Source organism: Anguilla anguilla, chromosome 2 (assembly GCF_013347855.1).
Source record: "Anguilla anguilla isolate fAngAng1 chromosome 2, fAngAng1.pri, whole genome shotgun sequence".
NCBI classification, from domain to species: Eukaryota; Metazoa; Chordata; class Actinopteri; order Anguilliformes; family Anguillidae; genus Anguilla; species Anguilla anguilla.
The window spans coordinates 75,935,288-75,951,790 of NC_049202.1; the positions used below are offsets into that span (position 1 = coordinate 75,935,288).

At 45.9% G+C, this 16,503-nt stretch overlaps 2 protein-coding genes across 5 annotated transcripts in view; one reads left to right on the forward strand and one right to left on the reverse strand.

Moving 5' to 3' along the window:
* Positions 1-725: 725 nt before the first annotated feature.
* LOC118220068 (tetraspanin-10) lies at positions 726-6,092 on the reverse strand. 2 transcript variants are annotated; one of them, XM_035403673.1, is made up of 4 exons: positions 5,918-6,092; positions 4,798-5,378; positions 1,755-2,109; positions 726-1,670 (listed from the first exon to the last, which is right to left on the reverse strand). In XM_035403673.1, exons 1-3 carry the CDS (start codon positions 6,008-6,010, stop codon positions 1,803-1,805), a joined length of 981 nt encoding a protein of 326 aa, XP_035259564.1. In that variant the 5' UTR covers positions 6,011-6,092; the 3' UTR covers positions 726-1,670; positions 1,755-1,802. The 2 variants fall into 2 exon arrangements, with proteins under 2 accessions (XP_035259564.1, XP_035259563.1); XM_035403672.1 differs by having other exon boundaries at positions 726-2,109.
* Positions 6,093-6,723: 631 nt separating this feature from the next.
* The window catches only part of nploc4 (NPL4 homolog, ubiquitin recognition factor), a 30,073-nt gene continuing 20,293 nt past the window's right edge, over positions 6,724-16,503 (forward strand). For 2 of the 3 annotated variants that reach the window (XR_004764072.1, XM_035406101.1), the window contains exons 1-6: positions 6,725-6,925; positions 8,166-8,246; positions 9,266-9,375; positions 10,869-11,120; positions 14,223-14,271; positions 16,237-16,331. Coding sequence is in view for 2 of the 3 variants with exons in the window: in XM_035406101.1 (XP_035261992.1) it covers positions 6,911-6,925; positions 8,166-8,246; positions 9,266-9,375; positions 10,869-11,120; positions 14,223-14,271; positions 16,237-16,331 (602 nt within the window). In the remaining variant the exon portion in view is untranslated. Of the gene's footprint in view, positions 6,926-8,165; positions 8,247-9,265; positions 9,376-10,868; positions 11,121-14,222; positions 14,272-16,236; positions 16,332-16,503 lie in introns of all 3 variants that reach the window. The other variant, XM_035406102.1, reaches the window with a different exon arrangement.

Below are 16,503 nucleotides of genomic sequence, written 5' to 3' on the forward strand. Positions count from 1 at the left end.
CACACACACACACACACACACACAGTCTCTCTCTCAAACAAAAACATACACACACTCTCTCTCTGTATCTCTATTACACCCATATTGTGTCTCTGTGTTACACTCACACACTCTCTTTTTCTTACTCTTACACACACACACACTTTCTTTTACTCTCTCTCTCACTCTGTCTATCTTCAGACTCATCCCCTTGCATGTACAGCGGCAGACCTGTTTTTCTTGCCTGTGTAAATTTCCTCATGTTATCTTATCCTTGATTCCTCATACTCATTTAGCTTCTTAAAAAACTCACCTGGATGTGTGCTTTTTATCTTTCATATACAGCTCTATATGAGCTATATCATCACTCTCCTGTTTGGTTTGAAAGCCTGGCCTTGTGATTGACCAGCTGAAGCAGGGGGTTGTGGGTAGGTGGGTAAAGCAGGGTGGAACAATGAGTGTACAGATAATATTTGTGTAGCAGCCCCACATCTCCTGAACCCAAAGGCCAATCCATGACACCTCTATAGGACCACATCAAAATAAAGAAAAATTGAAAAAATGAACAAAGTGTTCTTTTGTGGGTATATTCTAATATAGTAAAGACTCCACCCATCATTATTTATAGTATAGTACAGTCTCCACCCATCATTATTTATATAGTACAGTCTCCACTCATCATTATTTATAGTATAGTACAGTCTCCACCCATCATTATTTATATAGTACAGACTCCACCCATCATTGTTTATAATATAGTACAGACTCCACCCATAATTATTTATATAGTACAGACTCCACCCATCATTATTTATATAGTACAGACTCCACCCATCTTTATTTATAATATAGTAAAGACTCCACCCTTCATTACTTATAATATAGTACAGATTTGAACCATCATTATTTATAATATAGTACAGACTCCACCCATCATTGTTTATAATATAGTACAGACTCCACCCATAATTATTTATAATATAGTACAGACTCCACCCATAATTATTTATAATATAGTGCAGACTCCAACCATCATTGTTTACAATATAGTACAGACTCCACCCATCATTATTTATAATATAGTACAGACTCCACCTATAATTCTTTACAATATAGTACAGACTCCACCCATCGTTGTGTATAATATAGTACAGACTCCACCCATCATTGTGTATAATACAGTACAGACTCCACCTATCATTCTTTACAATATAGTACAGACTCCACCCATCGTTGTTTATAATATACTATTAACCCAGAGTTGGTGGCTCAGTCTTTACAGTATTATTTTTTAAATTTCCTTTATTTAACCAGGATTACCCCATTGAGATCGACCAGAGATTCACCATTGATTATTTTATTCAAAAGAATTATACAGTATTCATTACGTGTAGAGAAATAGATATATGTGTGCAGCAGCCTGTAACAGTACCATAGGCCTACACTGCCCTATTCTGCTGGCCTCTTCTGCCCTCTAGTGTTAAAATGTCACCACTGCAGTGGACTGTTACGGCAGCTAATGACTCAGTGAGTGTGTGTGTTCATCTGGATGTGTGTGATTGAGTGAGTGAGTGTATGTGTGATTAAGTGTACATGTGTGTTTGTGAAGTGTGAGTGTGTGTATGTGGACAGGACCAGTACTACTGTGGGTGTGGTTAGTCTGACTGTGAGAGGGGTCAGTGCTGCTGTGGGTGGAGTCAGTGCTGCTGTGGGAGGGGTCACTGCTGCTATGGGCGGGCTCAGTGCTGATGTAGGTTGGGTCACTGCTGCTGTGGGTGGAGTCAGTGCTGCTGTGGGAGGGGTCACTGCTGCTATGGGCGGGCTCAGTACTGGGACTTGCTTCTCTGAATGTGCTCGAGCAGCCGTGTGGAGATGAACACCCCCAACACCTGCACACCCAGCAGGACCACACCCGCCACCCCTATGGAGCCTGAGTTCCGCTCCACCCAGCGGGAGACCCCCCCCAGGCACCCCCCCAGGAACACAACCGCCTGAGCCGAAAACTCATCCAGCCTCTGAGCCCCCACTCCACACTGCGAATTCCACACAGTGCCATTCTCCAGGGGGTCCACACAGCAGGACGGGGGTACCCCACAGGCCTGCACCCCTGGTCCTGAGCAGTTAAAATACCTGGGAGGGAAAGGAGGGGCGTCAGTTAGACCAGCCCACACCTTTAGCTGTGAAATACACACAACATACACCCCTTCAGCTGTGAAATTACACACAACATACACCCCTTCAGCTGTGAAATTACACACAACATACATCCCATCAGCTGTGAAATTACACACGACATACACCCCTTCAGCTGTGAAATTACACACAACATACATCCCATCAGCTGTGAAATTACACACAACACACACCTCTTCAGCTGTGAAATTACACACAACATACACCCCTTCAGCTGTGAAATTACACACAACATACACCCCTTCAGCTGTGAAATACACACAACATACACCCCTTCAGCTGTGAAATTACACACAACATACACCCCTTCAGCTGTGAAATTACACACAACACACACACCTTCAGATGTGAAATTACACACAACATACACCCCTTCAGCTGTGAAAATACACACAACATACACACCTTCAGATGTGAAAAACACAACATACACCCCTTCAGCTGTGAAATACACACAACATACACCCCTTCAGCTGTGAAATTACACACAACACACACCTCTTCAGCTGTGAAATTACACACAACATACACCCCTTCAGCTGTGAAATTACACACAACATACACCCCTTCAGCTGTGAAATACACACAACACACACCCCTTCAGCTGTGAAATACACACAACATACACCCCTTCAGCTGTGAAATGCACACAACATACACACATTCAGCTGTGAAATACACACAACATACACACCTTCAGCTGTGAAATACACACAACATACACACCTTCAGCTGTGAAATACACACAACATACACCCCTTCAGTTGTGAAATAAACACAACATACACCCCTTCAGCTGTGAAATACACACAACATACATACCTTCATCGGTGAAATACACAACATACACCCCTTCAGCTGTGAAATTACACACAACACACACCTCTTCAGCTGTGAAATTACACACAACATACACCCCTTCAGCTGTGAAATTACACACAACATACACCCCTTCAGCTGTGAAATACACACAACACACACCCCTTCAGCTGTGAAATACACACAACATACACCCCTTCAGCTGTGAAATGCACACAACATACACACATTCAGCTGTGAAATACACACAACATACACACCTTCAGCTGTGAAATACACACAACATACACACCTTCAGCTGTGAAATACACACAACATACACCCCTTCAGTTGTGAAATAAACACAACATACACCCCTTCAGCTGTGAAATACACACAACATACATACCTTCATCAGTGAAATACACAACATACACCCCTTCAGCTGTGAAATTACACAAAACATACACCCCTTCAGTTGTGAAATACACACAACACACACACATTCACCTGCAACTTCCACACAGCATACACACCTTCACCTGTGGATACCTGCAGTGATGAAACCACTGATACAATAAACACAACTGCAAAATCTCCCAGTCCCTGTAGCTGTGTTACTGCACACACTCACATGTTAATCTCCCAGTCCCTGTAGCTGTGTTACTGTACACACTCACATGTTAATCTCCCAGTCCCTGTAGCTGTGTTACAGCACACACTCACATGTTAATCTCCCAGTCCCTGTAGCTGTGTTACTGCACACACTCACATGTTAATCTCCCAGTCCCTGTAGCTGTGTTACTGTACACACTCACATGTTAATCTCCCAGTCCCTGTAGCTGTGTTACTGCACACACTCACATGTTAATCTCCCAGTCCTTGTAGCTGTGTTACTGCACACACTCACATGTTAATCTCCCAGTCCCTGTAGCTGTGTTACTGTACACACTCACATGTTAATCTCCCAGTTCCTGTAGCTGTGTTACTGCACACACTCACATGTTAATCTCCCAGTCCCTGTAGCTGTGTTACTGCACACACTCACATGTTAATCTCCCAGTCCCTGTAGCTGTGTTACTGCACACACTCACATGTTAATCTCCCAGTCCCTGTAGCTGTGTTACTGCACACACTCACATGTTAATCTCCCAGTCCCTGTAGCTGTGTTACTGCACACACTCACATGTTAATCTCCCAGTCCCTGTAGCTGTGTTACTGCACACACTCACATGTTAATCTCCCAGTCCCTGTAGCTGTGTTACTGTACACACTCACATGTTAATCTCCCAGTCCCTGTAGCTGTGTTACTGCACACACTCACATATTAATTTCCCAGTCCCTGTAGCTGTGTTACTGCACACACTCACATATTAATTTCCCAGTCCCTGTAGCTGTGTTACTGCACACACTCACATGTTAATCTCCCATCCCTGTAGCTGTGTTACTGCACACACTCACATGTTAATCTCCCAGTCCCTGTAGCTGTGTTACTGCACACACTCACATGTTAATCTCCCATCCCTGTAGCTGTGTTACTGCACACACTCACATGTTAATCTCCCAGTCCCTGTAGCTGTGTTACTGCACACACTCACATGTTAATCTCCCAGTCCCTGTAGCTGTGTTACTGCACACACTCACATGTTAATCTCCCATCCCTGTAGCTGTGTTACTGCACACACTCACATGTTAATCTCCCAGTCCCTGTAGCTGTGTTACTGCACACACTCACATGTTAATCTCCCAGTCCCTGTAGCTGTGTTACTGCACACACTCACATGTTAATCTCCCAGTCCCTGTAGCTGTGTTACTGCACACACTCACATGTTAATCTCCCAGTCCCTGTAGCTGTCGGCTCCGCAGCACTGCAGACCCATCTGTAGCTCGTCGGTGAGGAAGCGCAGGTCCAGGTCGTCCTGGTAACGGGCCATGGCGAGCAGCATGGCGGAGCGCAGGTAGGCCCCTACCTGCCCATGGAGAGCGTAGACGGCGATGGCAAGCAGCACCTGGGAGGTGAGCAGGGCCAGCAGGGCAGCGCTGAAGGCTCGGAGCAGGCAGGCATTCTCCCGCAGTGTGCCCACACACCCGCACAGACACAGCAGCGCCAGCGCCAGCCCCAGGCACAGGACCAGCAGCATGGGGTCTGCGCCCAGCTGCCCAACCCGCTCCTGCGCCAGGGACTCCTTCTCCACCAGCCCCCACACCCCCAGCGCCAGCGCCACCAGCCCCACCACACAGAACAGCAGGTTACTGAGGAAGAGGAGGCTCTTCAGCACCGAGTCACATGACCAGGACGGTGCCCAGCCTCCCTGCCCGCTCACAGGCTCATCCTGCCAAGCTTTCCCATCATGCACCTCTTCTCCGTTAGTGGAATCAAATACAGCTGCCTGCGTATCAATATTTTCCTTCAGAGAGAGAGAGAGAGAGAGAGAGAGAGAAAGGGAGAGATGGGATGAAAGAGGGAGAGAGCAAGATATAGCAAGTGAGGGAGAGAGGGAAAGATAGAGGGAGAGAGATTGGGATAGATAGAGAGGGAGAGTGAAAGTGAGTGAGAGAGAGAGAGATGGGGTGCGAGAGAACTTTAGATTTGAGATGACACGTAAGGACATGATTAAATGCAAAAGAATGACTCAGGACAAGATGAGCCCATGTGCACATGGAAGAACTGCTGTTTTTACCACAGAAGTTGCTCCTGCAAGGCTGGTGTCGCATGGCTGGACAGCCCTGTTTGTCTCTCAGCCAAACGCATAACATATGAGGAAGAGGAGCTGCACACACTTACTGTTTTGACCAGATATAATTTGTTGAGTATAAACAACAATACATACTGTCACTGGAATTTACCCTGGGTGTTCCCACAGCAGTTGTCCCATTGCGAGAGCTCCCTTTGTTCAGGGGGAACTTTCAGAAGGCTAGGACAGCCGCTATCATGACCGCAGGGTACCTTGGGTATGAGTGGAGCCGTCTCTTTATTCTGCGCGTCGTCCTCTCTGGTCCTCCAGAAACGAAGGAGCTTCAACACCTTAAACTGTCTCATATTTCCCAGGAGCCAGGATATGTGGAGTCTTCTCCTGAGAGAGAGAGAGAGAGAGAGCGAGGGAGAGTAAGAGAGAGGCAGAGTGAGAAAGAGAAAGAGAGGAGGGGATTGGGGTTGGGGGGTTGTAGCACTCAGCTGGTCTGTTGCCCAGAGATATAGTAGTTGCAGAATCATGTGAGAGTCATAACACAGAGATTAGGAAGCTCCCACTGTGGCTGTTTCAGGGGAGAAGAAGCGCATGTCAAATACCAGACCTGAAGCAGAACTTCAGTGCTGCACTATGCAGAAAGAGCACTTTGCACTTCTCTATTACACTTTCTCCAACCACGTGTATAGTACCTGTTTTTTCCTGTTTGGAGCTACCAGTAATGCTTTTTAAATGATTTCAAAATGTAATTGAAAATGAAGCATATTTCTGTTAACTTTTTTGAAAGCATGTAGTATTTCAATATGTCACCGTTATTTAAGGTATCAGGTGAAATTTAATGTAAATGTGTGTTCCTGTTTATTTTTCTCGTCCCACTTCACATACATTCACTTTGGATAAAAGCGTCTGCCAAATAAATGTAACGTAATGTAATTGTAATGGATTCTCTGGTGCTCCTCTAAACGCTGTGTTTTTTGCATTTCAGTCGTGGTTGTGTTTCCCGTGGTTTACCAGTAGGGGAAGCGGAACCGTTGTGTACCGGAACTGAAATGCTTAGCGACTCTGTTGCAGCCAGGACTCGTTGTAGGTGTGGGTCTACAAGCTACGGTGTTGTTAGCTTGTGACACCCGGTACCCAAGCAGTGAGATGTAGTTTCGGTAACTCCGACAATCATTAAAACATTTGAAAGCAAAAACATAGAATTTCCACAATACTTTGAGAAGCACATCGGAGAAGGAGCAGCACCTGTGACCATGGCAGAAAACATAGTAAGTAATGAGCTAAGTGATTATACAACAACTGGTAGTGAGTTCGGTGGCAGCGAAGTCTGCCGGAGTGATGAGGCAGCAGAATTAGCAGTTGGCAGCTAGCACAGTTTCGGGCCGCAGAGCTAGGTCTAAAGGCAAATACAGCAAAAACAAAACCAACTGCGCATAAACACAACTCGGTTGGTAGCTACGTAGTCCGGGTTTGCCACATGTACATCGTCATTGCAATACATGAGTTTAAGTTCAATTTGGGAACAGTTTTGAAAAATGCAAAGTCGCGTGTGACAAAGAAAAACATTACATTAGCAAGCTAGGCTACTGCTAGCTGGTATCAGCCTGGCTACGTACAGTAACGCAGCTAACGTTAGCCTCTTTTAGCTAAGTTGTTACTTATTTACATTAACAATGGCAAGCACTAATTAGTTAGTCTGTTTGGCAGCTCATTATAGCTAGCCAGTTTGCAGTTGTCTTTCTAATTAGCGAATTCCAAATGAGTGATTTAGCTAGTTCCTTCGCGAACTGTGATCTTCGCTATCTAGTTAACTAGCTAGATAGCTAGATACTTTTTTTCATTGATCGCCCTCCATGCGCGGTCATATAGCTGGCGAATTTAGCTAACTGTATCATAGTGCTGAGTTTGGCTTGTAACGGAACTTCAGGGAACTTATTATGTTGCGAGTTAGCTAGCTGTCACTGGTTTCAAATGAATTCACGCAAGCTTGCTAGCATGTTATTAATGCTAGAAAATTGATTACATTGGCCAGACCATAGCACATTACAAGTATCTAAAGTAACGTTTTTACTGGGAAATCTTAAGTCGCCAGGTTTGAAATGACGAGCATTCCATTAAATGGCTGATGCCATGTCATGCTGTTTTGTGCAAAGTCATGTCTCTACTCAGATATGTCTAATCTAGTTTCCCATTGTTCTGGTGTCAGGCCGGCTGTAATCGAGTCCCCGCTCTGTGACAGGGCATGCGATTATTTGTTGAAAGGCAATAAACGTTACCACCCCCCCACCCCCCGAGGTAATTGCATCGCGTTGGATTGAAACTGCATTGGATAATAGTGTACCAGAACAATTACGTGATCGCATCGCTCATATTGAAACTAAAGTTCATGCTCTCGTTTTGGGGCGTTGTACTCGTATTAAAACAGATATCCCTATCTATGCTTTTGTCCAGTTTAATTATATGATTCGGCATACTACGCAGTCTCACAGACTCTTCTCTTATTCCCAGATCATCCGCGTCCAGTCTCCGGATGGGATGAAAAAGATCCCGTCCACCAAGCGGGAGACGGCGGCCGCGTTTCTCAAGAAGGTAATAAGGTGTCAGTACTGCCATCAAGTATCAATACTACCATCAAAGATCAGTAATGGCGTCAAATAGTAAGATTGTTCTGTTTTCTCTGCTTGAGCAGTGTATCCTGAGTTCTGTTTTCTCAGCTTGAGCAGTATTACCTGAGTTCTGTTTCCTCAGATTCAGCCGTATTACCTGAGTTCTGTTTCCTCAGCTTCAGCAGTATTACCTGAGTTCTGTTTCCTCAGCTTCAGCAGTATTACCTGAGCTCTGTTTAATACAGCTTCAGCAGTATTACCTGAGCTCTGTTTCCACAGCTTCAGCAGTATTACCTGAGTTCTGTTTCCCCAGCTTGAGCAGTATTACCTGAGTTCTGTTTCCTCAGATTCAGCAGTATTAACTGAGTTCTGTTTCCTCAGCTTCAACAGTATTACCTGAGTTCTGTTTCCTCAGATTCAGCAGTATTACCTGAGTTCTGTTTAATACAGCTTCAGCAGTATTACCTGAGTTCTGTTTCCACAGCTTGAGCAGTATTACCAGAGTTCTGTTTCCTCAGGTTCAGCAGTATTACCCGAGTTCTGTTTCCTCAGATTCAGCAGTATTACCTGAGTTCTGTTTTCTCAGCTTGAGCAGTATTACCTGACTTCTGTTTCCTCAGATTCAGCAGTATTACCTGAGTTCTGTTTCCTCAGATTCAGCAGTATTACCTGAGTTCTGTTTCCTCAGATTCAGCAGTATTACCTGAGTTCTGTTTCCTCAGCTTCAGCAGTATTACCTGAGCTCTGTTTCCTCAGATTCAGCAGTATTAACTGAGTTCTGTTTCCTCAGATTCAGCAGTATTACCTGAGTTCTGTTTCTTCAGATTCAGCAGTATTACCTGAGTTCTGTTTCTTCAGATTCAGCAGTATTACCTGAGCTCTGTTTCCTCAGATTCAGCAGTATTACCTGAGTTCTGTTTCTTCAGATTCAGCAGTATTAACTGAGTTCTGTTTCCTCAGCTTCAGCAGTATTACCTGAGCTCTGTTTCCTTTCACCTGCAGGTTGCCAAGGAGTTTGGCTTCAGCTCCAATGGGTTCTCTGTGTATCTGAACCGCAACAAGACAGGAGAGATACTCTCCCAGAACAAGACCCTTAGCCTGCTTAAGATCAAGTGAGTGACTGTGTGTGTGTGTCTGTGTCTGTGTCTGTGTGTGTGTGTGTGTGTGTGTGTGTGTGTGTTGTCTATTGTCTGTGTCTATGTCAGAATAATCTCAGGTCAGACTGTTTGAGTAAATGATGGTACAGTTGTATCACACGATTATGTTCTTGTGTGATTTTACAAATGGTGCGGTAGTACGGTTGTACAGTTGTATTATATGTTGTGTGACTCAGTTGTGTGATTATGTGGTTGTAGGGCTGTATGGTGCGGTTGTGTTGTATGATTATACAAATTGGGCGGTTTTACAGTTGTGTGGCTCAGTTGTGTGCTTTTGTGGTTGTAATGTTGTATGGCATGGTTGTGTGGTTGTTGTGCAAATGGTGTGGTTGTACGGTAGTGTGGTTGTATGGCATGGTTGTGTGGTTGTATGGTGCTGTTGTATAGTTGTATGATTGTACAGTTGTACGGTTGTATAGCTCAGTTGTGTGGTTATGTGATTGTGTGGTACTGTTGTGTAGTTGTATGATTGTACAGTTGTACGGTTATGTGGTTGTATGGCTCAGTTGGGTGGTTGTGTGGTTGTATAGCTCAGTTGTATGGTTGCGTGGTTGTATGGCTCAGTTGTATGGTTGCGTGGTTGTATAGCTCAGTTGTATGGTTGTGTGGTTGTATAGCTCAGTTGTATGGTTGCGTGGTTGTATGGCTCAGTTGTATGGTTGTGTGGTACTGTTGTGTAGTTGTATGATTGTACAGTTGTACGGTTATGTGGCTGTACTGTTGTATGGCACGGTTGTGTGGTTGTGCAAATGGTACGGTTATGCGTTGGTGTAGTTGTGTGGTTGTATAGCTCAGTTGTACGGTTGTGTGGTTGCATAGCTCAGTTGTATGGTTGTGTGGTTGTATAGCTCAGTTGTACGGTTGTGTGGTTGTGTAGTTGTATAGCTGAGTTGTACGGCTGTGTGGTTGTATAGCTCAGTCGTTCGGTTGTATAGCTCAGTTGTACGGCTGTGTAGTTGTGTGGTTTTATAGCTCAGTTGTACGGTTGTTTGGTTGTATAGCTCAGTTGTACGGTTGTGTGGTTGTATAGCTCAGTCGTTCGGTTGTGTGGTTGTATAGCTCAGTTGTATGGTTGTGCGGTTGTATGGCTCAGTTGTACGGCTGTGTGGTTGTATAGCTCAGTTGTACGGCTGTGTGGTTGTATAGCTCAGTTGTACGGCTGTGTAGTTGTGTGGTTTTATAGCTCAGTTGTACGGTTGTGTGGTTGTATAGCTCAGTTGTAAGACTGTGTGGTTGTATAGCTCAGTTGTACGGTTGTGTGGTTGTATAGCTCAGTTGCACGGCTGTGTGGTTGTGTAGTTGTATAGCTCAGTTTGTACGACTGTGTGGTTGTATAGATCAGTTTACGGCTGTGTGGTTGTATAGCTCAGTTGTGTGGTTGTGTGGTTGTATAGCTCATTTGTGCGGTTGTACGGTTGTACAGCTGTAACGCGGTCCTGTCTCCACAGGCACGGGGACATGCTCTTCCTGTATCCGTCAGGCTCTCCTGGGCCCTCAGGTGAGGTCATGGATGTGACCGGCCCTCACACTTCCTCCTCGTTACCTTCCACATCATCTTCATCATCCGCCTCCTCCGCTGCCGCCTCCTCCTCCTCAGCAGTGCCCCGCTCACAGTCCACGCCCCAGATCTCTGAGGACGAGATTGACCAGTATCTGGCCAAGCAGGACGGCAAGATCTACAGGAACAGAGACCCTCAGCTGTGAGTCAGTCTGTACACCATCACAAACTCAACGTCCACACCATCGCAAACCCAACATCCACACCATCACAAACCCAACGTCCACACCATCGCAAACCCAACATCCACACCATCACAAACCCAACGTCCACACCATCACAAACCCAACGTCCACACCATCACAAACCCAAAATCCACACCATCGCAAACCCAACATCCACACCATCGCAAACCCAACGTCCACACCATCACAAACCCAACGTCCACACCATCACAAACCCAGCGTCCACAGCATCGCAAACCCAAAATCCACACCATCACAAACCCAACGTCCACACCATCACAAACCCAACGTCCACACCATCACAAACCCAACGTCCACACCATCACAAACCCAATGTCCACACCATCACAAACCCAACATCCACACCATCACAAACCCAACGTCCACACCATCACAAACCCAACGTCCACACCATCACAAACCCAACGTCCCCACCATCACAAACCCAACGCCCACACCATCACAAACCCAACGCCCACACCATCACAAACCCAACATCCACACCATCACAAACCCAATGTCCACACCATCACAAACCCAACGTCCACACCATCACAAACCCAACGTCCACACCATCACAAACCGAACATCCACACCATCACAAACCCAATGTCCCCACCATTACAAACCCAACGTCCACACCGTCACAAACCCAACGCCCACACCATCACAAACCCAAGGTCCACACCATCACAAACCCAACATCCACACCCTCACAAACACAACATCCACATCATCACAAACCCAATGTCCACACCATCACAAACCCAACATCCACACCCTCACAAACCCAATGTCCACACCCTCACATTCGTCACATTCCCAACATCCACACTGTCACAATCCCAGTGTCCACAAATATTCTGCCTGACTAAATGGAGTGATCTATTCTCCGATGTGTGATTTATAAGCATTCACTGCATGTCACAGATTCTGTGATTTTAGCCTTTTTTTTGCCATTTTGGTGATTTCCTCCTCTTTTTGGTGCTTTCTGTGTTTTTTGGCAGTTTTTGGACGGTAACTGTCAACGTTAACTTAGCATACAGTGGTATTTGTATAGGGCTTAGAATTTTAACCATATTGCTGAATACTGGGAGAAAATGTTATCATAGCGTGCCCTGCAAGAATCTATACAATGGGTACAGATTCTGGCGTAAGCTAGGATCCAGATTCTCATGCTTGTGAGATGTGGCAATCGGGAGTTTAAGTGCTCCTCTCTACTGTGTGGACGCAGAGCACTCTTTCCCCCATTAAGTCAGCACCGTCAGTCACAACAAGCGCTCCATCCAAGGCTCCAGCCTCCCTGTACCACATGCTGTATAGAAACCTAGGCTCCAGCCTCCCTGTACCACATGCTGTATAGAAACCTAGGCTCCAGCCTCCCTGTACCACATGCTGTATAGAAACCTAGGCTCCAGCCTCCCTGTACCACATGCTGTATAGAAACCTAGGCTCCAGCCTCCCTGTACCACATGCTGTATAGAAACCTAGGCTCCAGCCTCCCTGTACCACATGCTGTACAGAAACCTAGGCTCCAGCCTCCCTGTACCACATGCTGTATAGAAACCTAGGCTCCAGCCTCCCTGTATCACATGCTGTACAGAAACCTAGGCTCCAGCCTCCCTGTACCACATGCTGTACAGAAACCTAGGCTCCAGCCTCCCTGTACCACATGCTGTATAGAAACATAGGCTCCAGCCTCCCTGTATCACATGCTGTACAGAAACCTAGGCTCCAGCCTCCCTGTACCACATGCTGTATAGAAACCTAGGCTCCAGCCTCCCTGTACCACATGCTGTATAGAAACCTAGGCTCCAGCCTCCCTGTACCACATGCTGTACAGAAACCTAGGCTCCAGCCTCCCTGTACCACATGCTGTATAGAAACCTAGGCTCCAGCCTCCCTGTACCACATGCTGTACAGAAACCTAGGCTCCAGCCTCCCTGTACCACATGCTGTACAGAAACCTAGGCTCCAGCCTCCCTGTACCACATGCTGTATAGAAACCTAGGCTCCAGCCTCCCTGTACCACATGCTGTACAGAAACCTAGGCTCCAGCCTCCCTGTACCACATGCTGTATAGAAACCAAGCGCTCCATCCAAGGCTCCAGCCTCCCTGTACCACATGCTGTATAGAAACCAAGCGCTCCATCCAAGGCTCCAGCCTCCCTGTACCACATGCTGTATAGAAACCAAGCGCTCCATCCAAGGCTCCAGCCTCCCTGTACGATATGCTGAACAGAAACAAAATTTAAAGAAAAGCATTTTTTCTGCACCCAGCCTTGCCTGTAACAAGTGTGTTTCTCAGAGTTGCCGAGATGCTTATTACATGTGACTGTGGGGTTGTTTTCTTCCCCCGAATTTGCTTGGGAAAAAAAGAAGAAAAATCTGGGTGCTTGTATCGAAATGTAAAAGTGGCCTTGTTTTTTTCTGCATTTATGGTGGGCTATTGTTCAGCTATTGGTGAAGTACACCAACTAGCTTATTAATTTAGCTATTACCCCTGGCCAGTGGTCTGAAATCAGTAAATTGAGGAAGACAACAAAAATCTATGTTTTAACGTTTAATCGACTTTAGGTTAAAAAAAAAAAAAAAAAAAAAAAAAAGTGTTTATTGGTTGACCAAGATTTCTGTGGTGTGCCTAGGTGTGCCTTCTTTCTGTTTGTGTTCTCAGAGCCTGTGCTTCTCTACTTCTGTCTATTTTATTCCACCTCTCTCAGAATTATGCTTTCCCTCTCTTGGGAATTACTGCCCTTTGATCCCCGATTTCGCATTTGTGTTCGCATTATTAATCACTCTGGATAAGTAGGTCTGCTAAATGCCAGTAAATGTTCATAAAGAGATTTTTTTGTATGCATGTTAACGATTGTGTGTGTGTGTGTGTGTGGATGCGTGTGTGTGTGCGCGCGTGTGTGTGTGTGTGTGTGTGTGTGTGTCTGTGTGTGTGTCTGTGTGTGTGTGTGTGTGTGTGGATGCGTGTCTGTGTGCATATCTGCATGTTTGTGTGTATGTATGTGTATGTGGAGTCTGACATTCTTGTTTTTTGTGTATTGGTACAGATGTAGACATGGTCCAATGGGGAAGTGTGTGCACTGTGTTCCATTAGAGGTAAGTGTGTACCTGATTTACTGCACCTTTATGTGTGCTGGTGCAGGTGGGCCTCATGCGCAAACATCATTGGATAGAATTGTTTTACTGGGGGACCTGACATTAAACATAATGTTGTTAGACAAAGCCAACGATCACAATAACAATATCATATAATATTTTGTTAATTTAATTAATCATCTTAGTCTGCAGTTAGCCTGGGTAGCAGATCATTAGCATAAAGAACAGTTAGCTTGGGTTGCAGGACATTAGCATAGAAAGCTGTTAGCCTGGGTTGCAGGACATTAGCATAGAAAGCAGTTAGCCTGGGTGGCAGATCATTAGCATAAAGAGCAGTTAGCCTGGGTTCCAGGTTATTAGCAGAGCAGTTAGCCTGGGTTGCAGGTCATTAGCAGAGCAGTTAGCCTGGGTTGCAGGTCATTAGCAGAGCAGTTAGCCTGGGTTGCAGGTCATTAGCATAAAGAGCAGTTAGTCTGGGTTCTAGGTTATTAGCAGAGCATTTAGCCTGGGTTGCAGGTCATTTGCATAAAGAGCTGATAGCCTGGGTAGCTGTTTATTAGCATGAAGAGCAGTTCATTAGCATAGAAAGCAGTTACTTTGGGTTGCAGACCATTAGCATAAAGAGCAGTTAGCCTGGGTTGCAGTTCATCCATGATAAGATATCTTCCTGCCTGGATGACATTTCTACCTGGATGGCCAGCCACCACCTGAAGCTCAACCTCAACAAACTGAGCTGCTCTTCTTCCCATACAAGACCTCCTTACTTCGTGAGCTCTCAATCACGGTTGATGGTACCACAGTGACCGCCTCTCACTCTGCAAAGAGCTTGGGGGTGGTCCTGGATGACCAACTGGACCTCAAGGAGCACATCAAGGCAACATCACAGTCCTGCAGATTCCTTCTGTACAACATCAGAAGGATTTGACCATACCTGACGACGCACTCCACCCAGCTGCTCGTCCAGGCTACGGTGATCTCTCGCCTTGATTACTGCAACTCTCTCCTTGTAAGCCTGCCAGCTTGTGCCATACAGCCACTACAGATGATTCAGAATGCCGCTGCCCGACTCAACTACAACCTTTCCAAATTCTCCCACGTCACTCCTCTGCTGCGATCACTTCACTGGCTACCGGTCGCCGCCAGGATCCGGTTCAAAGCCCTGACCCTTGCCTACACTGCAGCCAACAGGACAGCCCCTATCTACTTGCAGGACATGATTCGATCCTATACGCCTGCTCGACCACTCCGCTCTGCAGCAGCAGGGCGCCTTGCACCCCCTCCCACCCAAGTAAAGGGATCACAGAGCTTCTCCACCATAGCTCCCCAGTGGCGGAACGAACTCCCTGTCCCTCTCTGAACCTTCCCCTCACTACCCATCTTCCGCCGTGGCCTGAAGACTCATCTCTACAGACTATACCTAGACTAACCACCACCACGCTGTATATTTCACTCTAAATCTCCCCCCCCCCCCCCTTTGATGACACTTGTTACGTGTTCCCCCATCCGAGCACTTTTTGGTAATTTGTATTTGTCGTAATACTGTAGCTTGTTCTTCTGCCTAGTTGGCTTGGCAGAGGTTAGGTCAGAATAGTGTTCACTGTGTGAACTAAACTGTGTTCTTGGCTAGAAATAGCTGTACGAAGTAAGTATTGTATCTTATTGAACCTGTGTTTTGTAGTTGTCCATGACCACGAAATGCACTTTTGTATGTTGCTTTGGATAAAAGCGTCTGTTAAACAAATGTAATGTAATGTAATTAGCCTAGAAAGCAGTTAGCATGGGTAACAGGTCATTAGTATAATGAGCAGTTGGCTAAAGTAGCAGCTTACTAGCGTAGAGGATATGACATTCCTCACGTTTCTGTGTCTCACTAGTTTACAGCCCTGTGTTTGTGATTAACCTCTCTGTGTTTGTGATTGACATCTCTGTGTTTGTGAATGACGTCTCTGTGTTTGTGATTGACAGCCCTTTGATGAGGACTACCTGAACCACCTGGACCCTCCTGTGAAGCACATGTCATTCCACGCATACATCCGCAAGCTGACGGGTGGCGCTGACAAGTGAGTGACACCAGGGGGCGCCAGACTGTTCACTGCAGTCTACCCAAGGCTAGCTGTTTCTGTAAAGAGCAACTTTAGAAAAAATACCAATGCAGACACTTATGTGTGGTGACATAATGTTGGGTTAATTCAGTGACCTGCAATGTGTGTTCTGGAGGATTTGGTGCCGTTG

Excerpts from the sequence above, each read along its gene's own strand:
- LOC118220068 (XM_035403673.1), bottom strand. The coding sequence starts at position 6,010 with ATGAGACAGTTTAAGGTGTTGAAGCTCCTTCGTTTCTGGAGGACCAGA. Across the intron at positions 5,379-5,917 it reads CGGCTCCACTCATACCCAAG|GAAAATATTGATACGCAGGC; the intron begins GTACCCTGCGGT and ends CTCTCTCTGAAG. Across the intron at positions 2,110-4,797 it reads AGGGACTGGGAGATTAACAT|GTATTTTAACTGCTCAGGAC; the intron begins GTGAGTGTGTGC and ends TTTCCCTCCCAG.